At 45.9% G+C, this 18,586-nt stretch overlaps 1 protein-coding gene across 1 annotated transcript in view; it reads left to right on the top strand.

Moving 5' to 3' along the window:
* LOC129327865 (uncharacterized) overlaps positions 1-9,160 on the top strand; it is a 32,235-nt gene extending 23,075 nt beyond the window's left edge. The window contains exons 12-15 of the mRNA XM_054976617.1: positions 127-232; positions 3,713-3,795; positions 4,078-4,204; positions 6,889-9,160. Coding sequence (XP_054832592.1) covers positions 127-232; positions 3,713-3,795; positions 4,078-4,204; positions 6,889-8,126 — 1,554 coding nt within the window. The 3' untranslated portion in view covers positions 8,127-9,160. The remainder of the gene's footprint in view (positions 1-126; positions 233-3,712; positions 3,796-4,077; positions 4,205-6,888) is intronic.
* Positions 9,161-18,586: the final 9,426 nt, after the last annotated feature.

Here is an 18,586-nt window from a genome sequence, read left to right as displayed (position 1 = left end):
TTGAGATCTCGAACGAGCAGAATAGCCTTCTTCCCCAAGTGCCCAACCTAGAAATGCCCCCTTCTCTGTCCCTTCCCCGGTGTTTGCCTTCCCTCTTCCTGTTCTAATCCCTCTCCTTGTCTACAGGAGGAGCCCAAAGGGGCTGCTCCTTTTCCCGAAGCAGAGAAGGTGCAATCTGATCTGTTCACCTGGGGAACAACATGGAAGAGTAACAGAAGTGCCACTTTTACAGGTAAGGGTTCCTGCTGTGCCTTTCTGCTTGGCTCTAGAGTCAGCATTTCTGGAATGATGCTTTTATATTACCTCGGGGAAAAGATGCTGAGTTCCAGCCTTCGCTGTAGTTCACCGTGCATTTAATTTCAAGTGTGTAAGACTTTGTACCTCCAGAACAACCTTTGGAGCTTCAGCCAAGGAGGAATGTGGAAAGCGCCAAACTAAGCAAAGAGGGAAGAATTCACTTAAATCATTGATTTAAAATGTTTGTATACCTGCCTGTGATAGGCAGAGCATGGACATGCACCCTGGAGTCAGGAACCAATCAAGGAAGTGCTCTGAATCAGCCAATAGGAGCTCCCTGCTGGGAGAGCATAAAAATCTGACATGGGGAGGTCTTTAGTCCAAAGAGGCCAGATTTGGAAGACAGAATCGGAGGTTCCGTTAGGGAGAGAAGCGATCGTTTAAGGCAAGTGTAAATGTAAAATCTGAGGGTGTATCAAAGCTTTACTTAAGCTTCCTTAAAAAAAAATATTTATTTTGTTTATTTATAGTCTGCCTTTCTTACTGAGACTCAAGGCAGATTACATCTGTCTTCTGACTTATGACAACCATATGAATGAACAGTCTCCTGTTCTGTCATTGAAAACCTTGCTCAGGTCTTGCAGACTGAAGGCCTTGGCCTTGGCCTTCCTTTCCTGAGTCCCGCCATCTCATGTTGGGTCTAGAGCCAGTTTGGCGTAGTGGTTAAGAGCGGTGGGACTCTAATCGGGAGAACCAGGTTTGATTCCCCACTCCTCCACTTGAAGCCAGCTGGGTGACCTTGGGCCAGTCTTCCAGAGCTCTCTCAACCTCACCCACCTCACAGGGTGATTGTTGTGAAGATAATAACAACATACTTTGTAAACCGCATTTAGTTGTCCTGAAGGGCGGTATATAAAACAAATATTGATTATTTCCATGATGTGACCAAAGTCACATCATGGAAGCCTTAGTTTAGTCATTTTAGCTTCTAAGGAGAATTCAGGCTTGATTTGAGCTACAACCAACTTATTTGTCTTTTTGGCCGTCCATGGTATTTGTAAAACTCTCCCCCACCACCATATTTTGAAGAAATCAATTTTCTTCATTGTCCAACTTTCACACCCACACATAGAATACCATAGTATGAATTATTTTGATCTTGGTCCCGAGCAATACTTCCATACACTTAAGGATATTTTCTAGTTTCTAGATGGCTGCTCTTCCAAGTCTCGATGTCTTTTTTAAAGCAACACCTTGACTATTAAAACACAGAAATGTATTGAAAGAGCTGTTCTCTTCCTCAGCCTCTTTTGTTACATACTGACAGACTTCTGACTGAAGAAGAATCAGAAGTTTATTTATTCCAGGTGTAAAATGAAAACCTTGTATCCCAGCCAGTAATCACTCATTGTTGTCTTCCAGACTTTTGTTTAAAATCAATAGTCAAATATACAGATATCACAAAGATACAAATTACAGATCCATATATAAATAAAATATGAATCAGATATGCACACATGTCATTATCCCTTATCCTATATATATTAGGTCTAAAAGATAAAATATGATTTCACGAATTTTACCAAAGCACATTCAGAAAGATTAGATTGTTTTATGCAACCCAAATCTGAGAAATTCAGGAGTCTTTGGGTGTGGCTATCTAATATAGACTCAGTGAAACCTACATGATCATATCAGAATACCAGACACAGAGAATGTGCATGATGGACAGTTGACAATCTTATCCTTTTGCAGGGAGGAAGGCCCTGTTCAAGGCAAGCAAAGCTGTGGTAGTGGAGCAGAGCAGGAGAGGCAGTCCCGCCGGTATGTGAGTCCTAGGTCATGAAGGGCTTTTGTAGGTGATCACCAATATCTTGAATTGAGGCTGGTAACTGAAGTCAGTAACAGTGGACTGCCTGCAGGTAGGGTAGGGTAGGGTATGCATGTTCTGCCCAGCACCCACTAGTAATCGGGCTGCTACATTCTGTACCAGTTGGAGTTTCCAAGTTGTCTTCAAGGGAAGGCCCATACAGAGTGCATTATAGTAGTCTAGCCTCAAGGTAACCATGGCTTGGATCGGCCAAGTCAAGGACAAGGCCAGCTTCCAGGCGTTGGCTTGCCTCTCCGGAAGTAATGCCAGCTTCCAGGCTAGGTAAAGCTGCCAGAAAACTTCCTTTGCAACTGCATTGGCTTGCTTCTCCGGAAGTAATGCTGTGTCCAGTATAACCCCTAGGCTCTGAATGGAATCGGAGACTGTCAACTAGATCTCATTAAAAGTGGGGAGCCCCATGTCCTTCAAGACCTCAGCCTTCTGGACTAGACTTATCCCTGTCTTTCCAGGGTTAAAATTTATTCACTCTTAGCCATTTAAATGCAACAGCCAGGCAGCGTCTTGGGCCCTCTACCGCATCACTAGAAATTTGGATAATAATACATAGAGCTGGGTGTCATCAGCATATTGGGAACAGTTTAGTCGAAAACCAACAATATGTTCTGCTGAGGGCTTTATATAGAGATTCTCTAGCACAGAGATTTGATTGGATGGGGGATGGGGGACAGGACAGAGCCTGTGGAAACCCAAAACCTCTTCCTCTCATGGATGAGTTAAAAAGAAGAGTCCCATGCTAGGGAATGATGGTGTCACTGGAGACCATCAGGGTTTTAGTGAGTCTGGGGTGGATCGAAACAGCAGCAGAGGGCTGTGTGTATCAGTATAAACCTACCGGAGAGGCATGTCCTAGAGGCACAACTCTTAGGTCAGTGCTAATATTTAGCTCAGTTGTGTGTTATTCATGAAATAAGCTTGCCTTCTTGTTCATTTTAAAAAGCAAGCCATCTTAAGCCTGTTACTTTTATCAATCTAGTCTCAGGTGGGGTTAATATTCAGTCCTGTATCCAATCCCTGCAAATCTGATATAGTAGAGGTGGGGTGGGAAGTTGGAAATCATATTGTGAAGGAGAGGTAAAACGTGTGTGTGTAGGGGAGGTGTCTATCCTGAGGAAGTCCTTCGCACCAAACTTCTCTCCACCAACTGTTTCAGGACCCATAGCTTCTCCAGCAATAACATTGGGTCCTGTACAATTCTCAGACTCTTCACAGAGTCATTGGAGGGCTGCAGAACCCCAGGGAATGACAGGGAATGACATCTTCCAGGACTTCACCTCCATCTTGTCAGGATTCAGGTTGTATTTCTTTTCCCTTAGCTGTTTGACTGTATCAGTCAGGCCGTGATTCAGGGCTGCTACAGCAGCCCCAGGCAATTTAGGCCAAAAAAAGGTAGCATTGGATGTCATCGGCACCTTGAAACTGCAAATGATTTCTCACATGGTATTTATCAAGAGATGGAACAGGAGGGGAAAGAAGACTGAACTCTCTGAAGTATGCAGGTCTTCAGCCTTTGGAATGTAAGAATCAAAACCTATCAGGTAAGTTAGCAGGATCAGTTTCTTCTCACCTTCTTTGCTTTTTTCGCAGGTGGTGGAAGGACACAAGCAGGTGGCTCTGGACCTTCAAGCCTTTGTGGGGGCCTGGAAGCTGCCTCTGAACCTCCAGAGCAGGTAGGGAGGGAATTGGGGGGGCATCGAAGGGGCCTCTGTCTTCTGCCCGTCCCCTGGGTCCAGGGGGACCCTGTCTTTTCCCGTTCTATCGACTCTGATGAAGCTTTCGATCCTCCCCTTGACCCCTAGAGAGGCACTGGCTGTCTGAACGGACAATACTGACCTTGGAGGGTCAACGGTCTGAGTCAACATAAGGCAGCTTCATGTGTTCAGAACTCCCCCTCCCCACTTCACTCTGTTTTTGGACTGTGACATTGTGAAGAGAGAATATTTCTCTTTCAGGTTCTTGTGACTCTAGAGGAGGTGTCCGTCTCTTTCACCCAGGAGGAGTGGGGTCTGCTGGATCCGGGCCAAAGGGCTCTGTATTGGGAGGTCATGGAGGAGAATTGCAGGAATCTGGCCTCTCTCGGTATGGCTCCTCCTTTGCTCTTTTTTTTATTGATATGGAGAGTTGCTCTTTTTTTATTGATATGGAGAGCAGGAATTGATGCTCTTGTCAGTCTCGCTCGAGGCAGTGCAGGGAGGTCACTGCAGACATAAGTAGCAAGTCTGTTTCTTTGACTTTCTCTCTATATTCAGTTTAGTTCTTCATATTCCATTGGGAGGTCATAGGTCAATATATCTACAGTAGCACATTTACAAATTCAGTTTGGAAACGCCACCGAATCATTTCAGCTCTTCGACGCTCTTCCTTTTCTGAATCTTCTCCCTTCCTCCTCCTCCTCCTCCAGGTGGACAGAGCTGGGGGTTCTCTTCACAGAGGCATGGAGCCCCTCTAGTACCCCTTGACTGAAGCTGCAGTGGGAGGCTTTGGATGTGTTGACTTTGAGAGGAGACTAGGAGTCTCAGGGTTACCCTGGCATGAATCCAGGTGGCTACAGCAGCAGTTTTCAGGTATATTGTTGAAGGCTTTCACGGCCGGAGAACGATGGTTGTTGAGGATTTTCCAGGCTGTAACTACAATGTCAAGACCACGGCAATACAGCCCGGAAAATCCTCAACAACCATCAGTTTTCAGGTAGCGGGGCCATTTTCCAGGTTAGTCTTAAGTTGGAAGAAGGCCTTTTTTGCCACTGCATTTACTTGGTTCTCTAGCAGCCGTGTTGGATCTAGTATAACCTCTAGGCTTTTCACCAAGTCAGCCAGGAGTAACTTCTCAAAATCCGTGTTCCTATTGTATGTGTCATACAGCTTTGGACTTTCCTTTTGCTTCTGTTCACATCGGCAACTGAAAGTCCTTTTGGTTTGTGTCATTAAGAACAATGCTAGCTAACTGTGATCCAACCTGGGCTCCTAGCTTCCAGCTGTATCGTCTTTCACTTGGGGTTGTTTCATCATAGGGTTTTTGAGGTAAGAGATTATTGGAAATGGTTTACCATGGCCTGCATAGTACTAACCAGGGTTTGCTGTATTGTCACTGCTGTTGTCTATGAAAGAGCCTCTGCCGGTGTCACACCCTACGGTTGCTGCTGCCCAGGCACTACCTGTTCCAGTTAGGAGAAGTGGCTTTCCTTGCAGGGAACAACCTCAGACCAAGGTTTCCTTGGTAGTTGCTTGTCACTCCTCAGGGATCTCCAGAAAACATCTAGACTGACCCGCTGAGAAGGTGCCCTTCCAGCTCACTCTTAGCAAAATAATAAAGTAACATGTTGGAAACCCTGAAAAAATATCTTATAACAAACTAGGTAGTGCCCAAAGTGTCTGGCACATAGGGAAGAGATTCAGAGAAATATCCTGGAGGAACGTATTGTACCAAATATTCCAGAGGAATGTATAGAAGCCAAACATGCCTTTATAGAAAGATGGTTTATTATAGAAATAAAGGGGGGAGAGGTGCATTCAAAAGGGACAGGAAGGAAGACAAAATAGAAAATACGAAAACACTATCACACAGCACAGAGTCTCGGAAACAATAATTTTGAGCTAACTCAGGTGAGCACACAACTAGGTTGTAGCAGGTTCCTCAGAGCATATACAGAGTTCCTTGCAGTGCCAAGATAGTGGAGAGGTCCTTAACACCTGGCCCACTGGTCTTGGGGGCTCCAGATGTTCCAAAATTGGGATCAGAGAAAAGTCCAGAGTTCCCAGATATTCATGGGCAATGGCATCTAACCTAAGCCAGCCTCCGCAGTGAGATTGATTAGCAAATCTAACCAATCCCAAGCAAAGCTCCATCTCTGATATCAGAGACTGTCCACCAATCAGAAAATTATTTCCAGGATGGTCCTGCCATATTAGTGGCTCTGCACTTCTGTGATAAAAAGGGAATCTGACCCAAACCCTGACCGCCAATCCCAAGCCCTTTGTCAAAAAAGGATTAAGTTGGCCAGGTGGCTCCAACGTGGAACGCAGTATAAAGCATTACTCTCATGTAAGCCCCGGAGGTCCAAGATCCAGATGCTGTAGGAGGCACTCTTGAGCCGTATTGAATCTTAGGGTTCTGCTGCGCGACCCTTCAAGGATTCCTCCACCCCCATCAGCATTGGAGCTGTCAATTATTTTCTGCAGATGTGACGGTTGATTCTGGAGGGGGGTGGATGCATCTGAGGTTGGTGCCTCAGCTTTAACCTTTCTGCCTTGAGTGGCTCTGCTAGGAGTTTAGAATCTTAAAAGAGTCCCAATTCTTGACAGTATTGCTCTCACCTTCACTGACAAGCTCAAACCCCCTTAAAGTGTGTATCCAAAAGGGGGCATTGGTCTCCCCTCAAAGTCAACTCGGAGACTTCAGATGGTGCAGAATGCTGCAGCTGAGTTATCGTTTGGTTATTATGTGGATAATTGAGCTGCAGAGTCCTGCACACCAACCAGAGTCTCCAAGTGGATAATGAGAGAGGACCTATGTACAGTGCGTTGCAGTAGTCTAGTCTTAATGTTACCACAGGATGTATCTAGATGGCCAGATGGAACAAGATGAGGTAGGGGCCCATCATCCAGGCTAGACTAAGTTGGAAAACAATATTCTTTGCAGCTGTATTAACTTGCTTCTCCAGCAGTGACATTGGATCCAGTAGCTCTTCACTGTATCAGCTGAGCCTCATTTCTCTGTTGAGGTCCAGGTTCTCTCTCACCTGATTTCTTTCTTGATTCCTTCAGGGCAACCATGCAAGAGAAATGAGGAAAAGCAGAAAAGGGGAACTGAAGCACAATCAAAGCAGAACAAGAAATCCGTTGCTTTTGAAGGTGCCAATTTTGATGCAATTCCAGTCCAAAAACAAATTAATAATGGAAGCAAAAGGAGAAACTTTGCTCAGCATACAAAACTCTTAAGTGGGAAATCAGGCCTTGTGTCACTTCAGAGAATGCAAAATCAGAAAAAGCTGCCTGAAGAGTCAGCGTGTATGACAAACTCCAAGGGGAGCAAAAACTTTATTTTACAGGAAATGTTGCCAACACCGGGGAAACCTCACAAATGCTCACATTGTGGAAAGAGCTTCAGGAAGAACTCAGAGCTTGATTCCCATCATAGAATTCACACAGGGGAGAAGCCATATAAATGTACAGTGTGTGGAAAGAGTTTCAAGGAAGGCTCAGGCCTTAACTCCCATCAAAGAATCCACAAAGGGGAGAAACCATATAAATGCTCAGTATGTGGAAAGTGTTTCCGTTATAGCTCAAACCTTACCTCTCATCGAAGAACCCACACAGGGGAAAAACCATATAGATGCTCAGTGTGTAGAAAGAGTTTCAGTTATAGCTCAAATCTTACCTCCCATCAAAGAATCCACACAGGAGAGAAACCATATAAATGTTCAGAGTGTGGAAAGAGTTTCAAGGATGGCTCTGGCCTTACTTCCCATCAAAGAATCCACACAGGAGAGAAACCATATAAATGTTCAATGTGTGGAAAGAGTTTCAAGGATGGCTCAGGCCTTACTTCCCATCAAAGAATTCACACAGGAGAGAAATTGTATGAATGCTCACAATGCAGAAAGAGCTTCAGTTGCAAAGAGACCCTTGCTTCCCATGAAAGAATCCACACAGGAGAGAAGCCATTTAAATGCTCATACTGTGAAAAGAGCTTCAGCGACAGAAGAAATCTTACTTCCCATCAAAGAATCCATACAGGGGAGAAACCATTTCAGTGCTCAGATTGTGGAAAGAGCTTTGGTCGCAAAGAGACTCTTGCCTCCCATCAAAGAATCCACACAGGAGAGAAACCATTTAAATGCTCAGACTGTGGAAAGAGCTTCAGACAGAGCGCAGGCCTTACTCACCACCAAAGAATCCATACAGGTGAGAAACCATATCAATGCTCAGTGTGTGGGAAGAGCTTCACTGTGTATGGAAACCTTATTTCCCATCTGAGAACTCATGCAAGAAAAACCCTATAAATTTTCAGTGTGTGGAATGGGCTTCAGTTTGTACATGTCTTTTACAACCCTTTAAGATTAAGCCCCTTCCCTTGCAGAGAAAGCAAAAAGGCATATCTATGCAATGAAAGGGGATAGAGACTTTTCTTTTAAAGTGAAAGCTGGAAGTTCAGAAAAACTCTTGCATCTGATGAAGAGCACTCTGACTCTCAAAAGCTCATACACTGGAAATCTAGTTGGTCTTTAAGGTGCTACTGGACTTGAATCTTGCTCTTTTATTACAATGGTATATTCATATAGTGATGTAGCCAGTTCATTATAATGCATTTCTTTCTTTGTAACATTTCTTTGTTCTGTAAAAATGCTTGTCACATGTCACCAGAGGTTGCAATTCCACATAGTTTCTAGGTACAAGATAAATCAAGTGGACAGTGGTTAGACAAACAAGTGAACTTGGAATTCTGGTGTGCACTCAAGTGATAGTAAAGTCAAGCAGGTTATCTCTGCCCTTACATCAGTTGTTTGTCAAAATTCCTTTGTCTGTAAAAGTGTCCCAAAACATTTATTTTTAAATTAATTTATTTATTGATAGTCCCCCTTGCTCACTGAGGGCCAAGCTACACATGACGAATGACACTTGAACGGCAAGTGGATTGAGTGGAGGGCAAGTGAACAGGGAGAAATACACTTGCTGTTCAAGTGTCATTCGTCATGTGTAGCTTGGCCCTCAGATGCAAGGTGGATTACACGACTCGTCAGCTACCCATGCTGATAACAGTTGTATGTCCACAGCTATGTAACTTTTTTTTCTCTATCTTTGTGAATGTTTGGTTATTCTGAGCTTGTTCTTGTTCTCAAATATAAGTTTTTTTCACAGATCACTGTTTTGGGTTTCTGTGTTAAAACTGCCACTAAAATATTACTCGAAAAAGATTGAAGAAAGGGAGAGGGATAGATTGCACTCCTTTCCCCTCCCTTGCAGCGGCTTTCTACTGGAAGGAGTTATGTGTTGTTTTTTCTTTTATCTTTCTTGGCTCTGCTATTTTAATTGGAAATAGAAGATCTAAATAAACAAAAGTTTATAAACTGGGCTCTCTCTTTTAACTCCTCTAAACTGTGCTTGTATTTTGAGACTGGATAACTTAAACTCTGGCCAATGAGAGGACAGACTCTTCTGCTTTTTTTCCTCCTCTTTGGAATCTTCCCGGAACACTTTCTGGCATAATTCCCCCCCTTCTTTTACTGGACTTTATTCCCTATATTTTTGACCTTTCATTGCTGGATCTGAAATTATTTGCTAGGGAATAGACTCCAGTACATTTGTTTCTTTTTTCCCCTCCTGATTGGAGTTACTTTTTGAAAGAAAATAGAAGATTAATTGGAACTTTAACATTTGTGACTTTCTCCATACCCCCTGTGGTTTGGAGGTGGGTGAGAATGGGCATACACATGAGGAACAAAGGCGACTCAGAGTAGGCTTTGTAGAGAATGGCTATAGTGCATGACTGTAGATGTATGATTTACATCATTGTTTTATGTTTGCAAAGAACAGTCCCTTTAAAAAAAAGAAAATAGGATAAAAGTGATCAGAAAAAAACGGGAAAAACTGGAAAAAACAAAAACAAGCAAGAATTTAAAAACAAAAAATGAGTGTGGAAATCAGGGTAAAACACATCCAGAACTGACAGGAAAACCCATGCAGAAAAACTGTCCTGCTTTTATTTTAAATATTTCTCTCTTTATGACAGATGTAAATGTTCCTGAAATTTTGAAGCAAGCAGGGAGGAAACCCAGGGGTAAGCAGAAATCTGTGGGATCACACTACAGTTCTGGAACAGAAACAGTCTCAGATTTTCCTAATGGGACTTGCTTCGTATATGGATATAGAGTAAATCTCATCACAATGAAAAAGAGAAACATCAATAGGAGAACAAAATACCAACAGAATAATAAAAATAGTTCAGTCAACCACCGCAATGGCAAATGTGTTAAAATTGCCATAGAAGTTGCTAAAACATTTCAGCAATAAAGGATGGTAAAATATTAAAGCACTAGAAACAAAGCTCGTTGTAGCAGAAAATACAGCAGGCTCTGGAAAGGGCAGGGGGCCCTGGATGGCCATTGCCCCCTCCCCAGCACCCGGATCTGGGGCAGGAGAAGGAGGGCCGGGTGGCATGCCCACCTCCGGGCCCCCTGCCCTTGCCCCCATTGTAACTTGGGGGGAGGTGAGCAAGGTATGCCCGCTGCCATGGCCCCCTTTGCCCCTGCATGGCCCCCTCACCTCCCCATTGGGACTTGTAGGGTTGCCAGCTCCAGATTGGGACATTCCTGGAGATGGGGGGCAGTGAAGCCTGGAGAAGGTGGGCTTTGAGAGGGGAGGGACCTCAGGTGGAAATAATGCCCGTTGAGCCTACCTTCCAAGGCAGCCATTTTCTCCAGGGGAACTAAGTTCTGTCACCTGGAGATATGTTGTAATCCTGAGAGATCTCCAGCCATCACCTGGAGACTGGCAAATCTAGGCTTTTGGGGGGCAAGGCAGGCAAGCCTGCCCCCCCCCCGCTTCCCTTAATGATCATGGCTTTGTGGGGAGTGCAGGCGGGCAAGGCTTGCCCGCTGCCGCATGCCCCTAGGATTGCCAGTGTCCAGGTGGTAGCTGGAAATCTCTCAGAATTACAGCTGATCTCCAGGTAGGGTTGCCAGCTCCAAGTTAGGAAATTCCTGGAGATCTGGGGGTGAAACCTGGAGAAAGTAGGTTTTGGGGAGGGAAAGGACCTCGGCATGGCATAATTCTATAGAGTCCACCCCCAAAAGTAGCTATTTTCTCCAGGTGAACTGATCTCTGTGGCCTGGAGACCAGTTGTGATTCCAGGAGATCTCCAGCCACTACCTGGAGACTGGCAACCCTATCTCCAGGCCACAGAGATTAGTTCTCCTGGAGAAAAATAGCCCTTTCAGAGGGTGGACTCAATCATAAGTTGCTGAGGCCACTCCTCTCCCCCAGCCCCAGCCTCTCCAGAATCCCCCCCCCCAACACACACACACACACACACACACAATCACAGCTTTGGGGAGGGAGCAGGAGAGCCAGGCTTGTCCACCTCTGTGCCCCACCGCCCCTCCCCCCAGAATCATGGCTTTGGGGGGGAGAGGAGGCCAGGGAAGCTTCCATGCCACTGACACCCCCCCCCCCCCGGATCGTGGCTTTGGTGAGGAGAGGAGGCCAGCGATTGGGGCTCTGCTGGCAAGGAGCATGAGGGGGATGGCTCCAGGCTCCTCCACCCGGCAGCCACTCCAATCGGGTCGCTGGGGGCAGGAGGCACAGGGGGGCGGGGGGGGTTGAAGCTGCTCTGCCCGGCAGCCACTCAGATCGGGTCGCTGCTGGCAGGAGACGCACGGGGGGCAGTGGTTCCAGGCGCCTCCGCCCGGCAGCCACCCCAATCGGGGCGCTGCAGGCGGGAGAGGCACGGGGCCAGCAGCTCCAGGCGGTTCAAGGCTGCTCCACCCAGCAGCCACCCCGTTCAGGCCGTCAGGGCGTTGCAGCCGGGAGCGTGAGGGGCTGAGTATCGGGGCGCTGCGGGCGGGAGACGCACGGGGGGCTCGCGGTTTGAGGCTGCTCCGCCCGGCAGCCACCCCAATTGGGTCGCTGGGGGCAGGCGGCAACCGGCGGTTTGAAGCTGCTCTGCCCGGCAGCCATCCCGGTCGGGTTGCTGCGGGCGGGAGGTGCACGGGGCCGGCGTTCAAGGCTGCTCCGCCCAGGAGCCACCCCGATCAGGTCGTCAGGGCGCTGCAGCCGGGAGCGTGAGGGGCTGGTGATCGGGGTGCTGCGGGCGGGAGATGCACGGGGACTTGCGGTTTGAGGCTGCTCCACCCGGCAGCCACCCCTCGCCGGGGGAGTATGAGGGGGTGGCGCTCCAGGCTCCTCTGCCCGGCAGCCACCCCTATCGGGTTGCTGCGGGCGGGAGGCGCACGGGGAGGGTCGAAGGTGCGAGGCTCCTCCATCCTGCAGTCGCCCCAAGGGGGCTGCTGGCACTGAGCACCTCTGTACCCCCGCTAGGGGCGCACTTCCGCACCTGCTCAGTGGAATCAATGTGAGTCGTCGAAACCGGCTAAGTCAATTATGTTATAGGATTAAAGGCTGCCCAGTTAAAATCAATCTCAGCCACTCAGGAGAGAAACCACGGAAATGCTCAGTGTGGAAAGAACTTTGGTTGCAGCTTTCACTGCAAATATATCAGAAACTATGTAAGTGTTTTAGTTATAGCTCAACCTTTACCTTCCATCAAAGAATCCATACATGGGAGAACCCATACACATATTCAGATGGCAGGAACGGCTTCAGGCAGAATGCAGACCTTAATTCCCATCAAAGAATCCACACAGGGCCCCTTGCACATTTCCATTTTAACCCAGTTATCAGTTTGCTGCCTCACTTTACGTAGAGCAATGTGGAGATGGGGATCATTTCAAACAGAATCATTTGTGGCCACTTCAAATGGTGCTGCTTCCAAGAGTTCCTGAATTAATCTCATCCACACTCTTCCGATCTTTCCCTGTCTTCCTTCCTAATCAGAGTTATTCAGGGACATGATAACTCTTCCCTTCCACTAATTGTGGGTCATCAATCACTACTTTTTAACCTATAGTTTCACCCAGGTATGATCAATCAAGCCTTTCCCAGTTTGTCGTCTCACCTCTGGAGACAACCGTTAAGCTATTTTGGGGGGTGGGTGGAAAGAAGATGCAATCCTGCCCCAGGATATAGTCCACAATATAACTGGACTGCCCTCTGTCATTGTCTGTGTGTTCTGGGACCCATCCATGCACCCTCAGATCACATCTGAGCCTTCTTATCATGAAGTAGTGGTCACTCAGCCGCTACTCTGCACGAACATCCTCTATCTCCTAGACTGGTAAATATCACCCAACCCTGAATTGCTCTCCTTTTTCCTCCCTGCCTTCTAGTTAGCTCTGTGTGTATGTTGTGTGTGATTTTCTGTGTTTGCTTTTGCTACCCCTTTAATAAAACCGTTCATGTTGAATGCATGCCTAGTTCCTTCAGCAAGTTCTCTAAGGGAATGACGGTATACATTGGTGGAGATCCTGCTAGTTACCCCCTCTCGATGTTTCTCCTTGTATGCTAATTCCCCCAGCTCACAAAGAGACCCCCATTTAGGGTAACACACCTGTTATTACAGTGCTATAGTGCTAATCTATATGCATTTTTTAAAAAAAAAGAACACATGGAAATGATCTGGGAGATAAAAAGCAGCACAGAAGTATTACAGACATTACAAACATTACTCTGAAGTTAATGGAAAGTGCATTAAAAATGGGAGAAAATGGTGTTTTTTTAAAGGCTCAACCACATATAGCAAATGGGATACAAGCAGCTTTGTCTGAAAAGTTTTAAAAAATCCATTAGCAACCAGCAGCCAAAATGGTATACAAAGGCTATGTGAAAAGGGCTACATGAACGCTCCAAGTGTGGAAAGAGCTTCAGGGTAAGAAGAAAACTTGATTCCCACCAAAGAACTCACATAAGAGAAACCATATAGATGCTCAGAGTGTGGAAAGAGCTTCAGACAAAATACAGATCTCATTTCCCATCAAAGAATTCAGATGGGACAAACCATATAGATGCTCAGTGTGTGGAAACAGCATCACTCAGAATTCAGACCTTACTTCCCATCACAGAATCAACACAGAGGAGAAGCCATATCAATGCTCAGAGTGTAAAAACCATCAGGGAGAGTGGAACAGTTACAGCTCAACAAAGAATCCATGCAAGGAGGCAGACCCAGGCAGCTATTTAGCTTTCCTATATCAAATCATTTAATTTCTTTATGGCATCCTGATGCTGCTGTTGAAGACCTGAGCCAGGGCCTGCCTGCAGCGATGAAGGTAAACAAGTTGAAGACTGCTCTGGAACTCCAGCTGGTACTGACAGCTAAACATATTTCTCCTATTCTGAAATCCCCGTTTGATCAGCTTCTCTCCGTCTCCAAATTCCTGGTGGAATAAAAAACTTTCAAAGCTTGATGGGAAGGCGAATTCCACAGCTTAGGAGCCTTCACAGAAAAAGGCTGTGCTTCCAATATATTTTCACTGGGTAGCCGTGTCGGTCTGCAGTAGAACAGCAGAATTCGAGTCCAGTGGCACCTTAGAGACCAACAAGATTTTCAGTCTGTAAGCCTTCTAAAGTCAGAGCTCCCTTTTTCTGAAGAAAGGAGTTCATTCTCTCTCGAAAGCTTGCACTTGGAAAATCTTGTTGGTCTCTAAGGTGCCGCTGGACTCAAATCTTTCAGTACTGTTGTTTAAGAGACAGAACTTGGTGTCAGATCCCATTAGATCATCGGAATGCACAAGGAACCTCATAAAAGAAGAAACTGGCTTAAACTCAAGCCATGGAAAGCTGTAAAGGTTCACACAAACACCTTGGATCTAGCTTCTTGCCTGTCTTGCAGAGGGATATAATGGCATGCAATCCACCCTCTACAGGAGCCATTTTCTCCAGCGGAACTGATGTCTATAGCCTGGAGATCAGTTGCAATTCTGGGACATCTCTGGGCCTCACCTGGAGGATGGCAATCATACATCCCACCTACCCCCTTCTGCTTGTGCAACAATCCTCTGAGGTAGGTTAGGCTGAAAGATAAAATGATTGAGCCAGGAAGCTTCAGTTAAAACCTTGGTCTTCAACAGAGCTGTTGTGAGTGTAAATTAGAACCTTTGTGGGGGGAGAGATTGCCCTTTGTAATAAACTCACTCTGTATGTTCTCAGAGGCATTGTGACCCTACGCCATTTTTCTCAGAATGGGGCTGCGAGGGGAAGAGTGAGCTATGAGTGGGAGTTGGGGGGAGGCTGTAATGAAGCACAATTCCGAATGGCTTCTCTGGATCAGGGCGAGGTGGTTTAGTCCAACTCGTGAGAGCAAACTCCCTGGGAAGTGCAAAGTATCGTCCCTTCTTGAAGAGCCCTTTTCTCCCATGCCCCACCCTTCCCTTCTAAAGTTGCCTTTTTTCCTGAGTTTATACCTCAAATAGCAAAATAGCAGAAGTTGTTGAGTTTGTGGTGAAGACAAAATATCACTGTGTGGCCTCTGGCAAGCTTAGCCTTACAGTCCAACCTGCTTCACAGGGCTGTTGGAAGAACTGATATAATGCAAGTATTTGAACGTATCATAACAAAGGAACCACTGTGGGCAAACAGCAAGCATTCCTCTTGGTCTCTGTTAAGTTGAAGAAGTGGGCTGGAAGAAGGATCGTCGATCTTTGCACTTTGACTGGTTTTCTCAGACGTGCACGATGGGGTGTGTGATGTTCTCATCTTTTTAGAAATAAGATCCACTTTCTGCCTGCCCATTCAATTAATGACCAAGGTATATTGTGTGCCGCTTTTTAAAAAAAATCAACCCACTCCAGGTGGAATCTCTTACTCCAGAATCTACTTGTCAAGTGACTGGGGATACTGGTTTTAATTCAGCAGAAGGGAAACCCTCCCGTGGAGCAATTAACCAGAGCAATCAATCACAGTTCTTGATATAAAGATACATGTAAAGTTCAATAAATATGTGTACTACAATAAATAGACGTGCTCATACATAAATATCAAGAAGGTAGAGTGTTAGACCGACTTCAAATCCCTGCTGTTCCGCGGAAGCTTGCTGGGTGATCGGGGGCTGGCCACACACACAGCCTGAGAGCGGAACTACAAGTGACAAAAGGCACAGATTGGACACTTGTCAGCTTCCCTTAAGTTTTGATGGGAAATGTAGGCATCCTGGTCTCGCAGCTTCGCTCTCCGACTGCTGTCCAAAGGACTTTTCAACTTTCACTTGTCCAACATTCCACCAAGCTGCCTACATTTCCCATCAAAACTTGACGGAAGCTGACAAGTGTCCCATCTGTGCCTTTTGTCACTTGTAGTTCCGCTCTGAGTCCCGACCTGCCTCACAAAGTTGTTATGAAGATAAAATGAAAGATTGGAAGCTACTTTGGGTCCCTCTGGGGGAGAAAGGCAGGATATAAGTGAAGTAAAAAAATAAATCTCATGACATTCAGTTCCAGACTCTGGAATGCTCACTCCTGAGCGAAGTTGCATCCTTGAGAGAGAAAACATTCTTCGCCTGTTTTGATGCTGGGGGGCACTCCAGTGCCATACCAATTGTCTCGTTTCTGTTTGCATCTGAAAAGTGCAAATCATTTTCAATTAACTTTTCCTCTCAAAGCTTTTCAGCTGAGCAGAATCCACCCACTGTGGGTAGACCAGTATATAGAGCAGTTTGGGGGGAGGCTGCCCCACAGAAAGAGGCCTTTCTTGTTCCCAGCAGTGGAAAAAAGATGGGCAATTCTCAGGTAGCCCTTTTGGTCCTTGGCTTATTCCTGGGTGTCTTTGGCACTCTGGCGTTTCCATGGGGTGAGTATGGAAGACTTGGAGGCTTTCTGGCAGAAATGTCCCACCATTGCAAACTTTTCCCCAGGCAAACTTTTGTGGGCTGAGTGGCTTTGCACTCTGCAGAAGAATATTGGGCGTGTTTTGGAGTATGCAGTTATTTGTTTACAGCATTTATAGTCCGCCTTTCTCAGAGACTCAAGGTGGATTACACAGTATGAGATTAGTACAATCAGTACCAAGGACATTTCCATACAGCGTCACGAACATTTCTATAAATGATGCCGTAGGGTAAATAAATACAAGTTTACAATGACATAGCATTAGCAAGGATCCAATACAGAGTTGAAGAAATGCTGAAACAGAACGTAAGCAATTCAAGTACTAACATTAGACAACATGAAGCACAGGTAGTATATAGGAGTACATATTTAAAGCAACTGATAATATGTAAGGCAACATAGAGCCAAACTGCAAGTGACGCCTGACACAGGTTGGACACTTGTCAGCTTCCCCCAAGTTTTGAAGGGAAATGTAGGCAGCTTGGCGGAATGTTGGACAAGTGACAGTTGAAAAGTCCATTGGACAGCAGTCGGAGAGCCAAGCTGCAAGACCAGGATGCCTACATTTCCTATCAAAACTTCAGGCAAGCTGACAAGTGTCCAACCTGTGTCAGGCGTCACTTGTAGCTTGACTCATAGTGGTGAGGTCTATGGTGCCTAACTCATTAGCAAAGCATCTGAGACCCCCTCCCTACAATACAGCCCTCTGATCTGAGTAAAAAGCCTGTTATCTGCATAAAAGTTGCAATTATCCGCATATTGGCATGTTTTGGAGTATGCAGTTATCTGCCATGAAAGTTTGTGCTTAGTGATTGTTTCATGGAGAACACTCTGGTAGGCAAAATTAGATTGATAACAGATGTCCAGCAGGGACCCCAAGTGGCTTACATTTTTTTCTCTTCCAATTTATCCTCCTAAAAACCCTGTGAGGAAAGTTAACCTGAGAATGTGTGCCTGGCCCAAGGTCAGCCAGAAACACTCAGTGGCAAAGTGGGGATTCAAACCTGGATCTTCCAGATCCCAGTCAGACTCTGACACTGTACTTACAGACCCATACTGGCTCTGATAACTCAAGGAGATTTTCAACACCCTCTGTTTTGTTCCATTCTCCCTGTCTGTGCTACCTTTCCCTTCAGTGGGGGCACAAAGTATCTTACATATTTCTCCTTCTCTCCATTTTATCAACACAACAACCCTTTGAGGTAGGTCTGGCTGAGAGTGTGTGATTAGGCTGATGTCAGACAGCAACCTTCCCTGGCAGAGTGGAGATTCGAACCTGGATTGCCTCGATCCTGGCCTGACATTCTAACTACTCCCTCCCTAGAAGCTAAAATAACAAAACTGATGCTATTGTACTTTGGTCACATCACAAGAAGACTCTCAGGCAAAGTCAATAATGCTAGGAGAAGTGGAAGGCGGTAGGAAAAGAGGAAGACCCAAAATGAGATGGCTTGACGCAATAAAAGAAGCCACATCCTCCAGTTTCCAAGATCTGAGCAAGTCTGTTAATTATAGGACATTTTGGAGGTCTTTCTTCATAGGGTTGCCATAAATTGGAAGTGACTTGATGGCACGTAACACACACGCACGGGAGGAAATCATCTGACTTATGTGACCCCCCAAGAAGCTTTTAAGGATGTCATGTGACACACACACACCCCAAACAAACTCATCTCATTGCTTTTGAACAATGTGAAACAGTTTTGAGTTTGTAGGATGAACAGGTAGAAAGTTGGATAGTTGGATAGATGATAGCACCTCATCTCCTGGAATCCTTGGTGGGGGGAGAGAATGTGTGATCCCTCTATGAACTCATCCCATCATCCTGGATCAAAAGGAATGGGTTTCAATTTGGTCAAAGTGGGGACTGAAGTTAAACCACACCATCCTCCATCATGGCCTCCCAAGAGACACCTTAAGGGATTCCTGTGACCCCTCTTTGAACATGTCTCCTTGCCTTGGACCAACAGGAATAGCTTTTGAGTTTGTGGGGTACACATGTTTGGAGTGAGACTAAACCACACCGC

The sequence above is a fragment of the Eublepharis macularius genome, chromosome 4, assembly GCF_028583425.1.
Source record: "Eublepharis macularius isolate TG4126 chromosome 4, MPM_Emac_v1.0, whole genome shotgun sequence".
NCBI lineage: Eukaryota > Metazoa > Chordata > Lepidosauria > Squamata > Eublepharidae > Eublepharis > Eublepharis macularius.
Note: the sequence above shows the minus strand (reverse complement) of the source record. Positions and strands in the feature narration are given on the sequence as shown.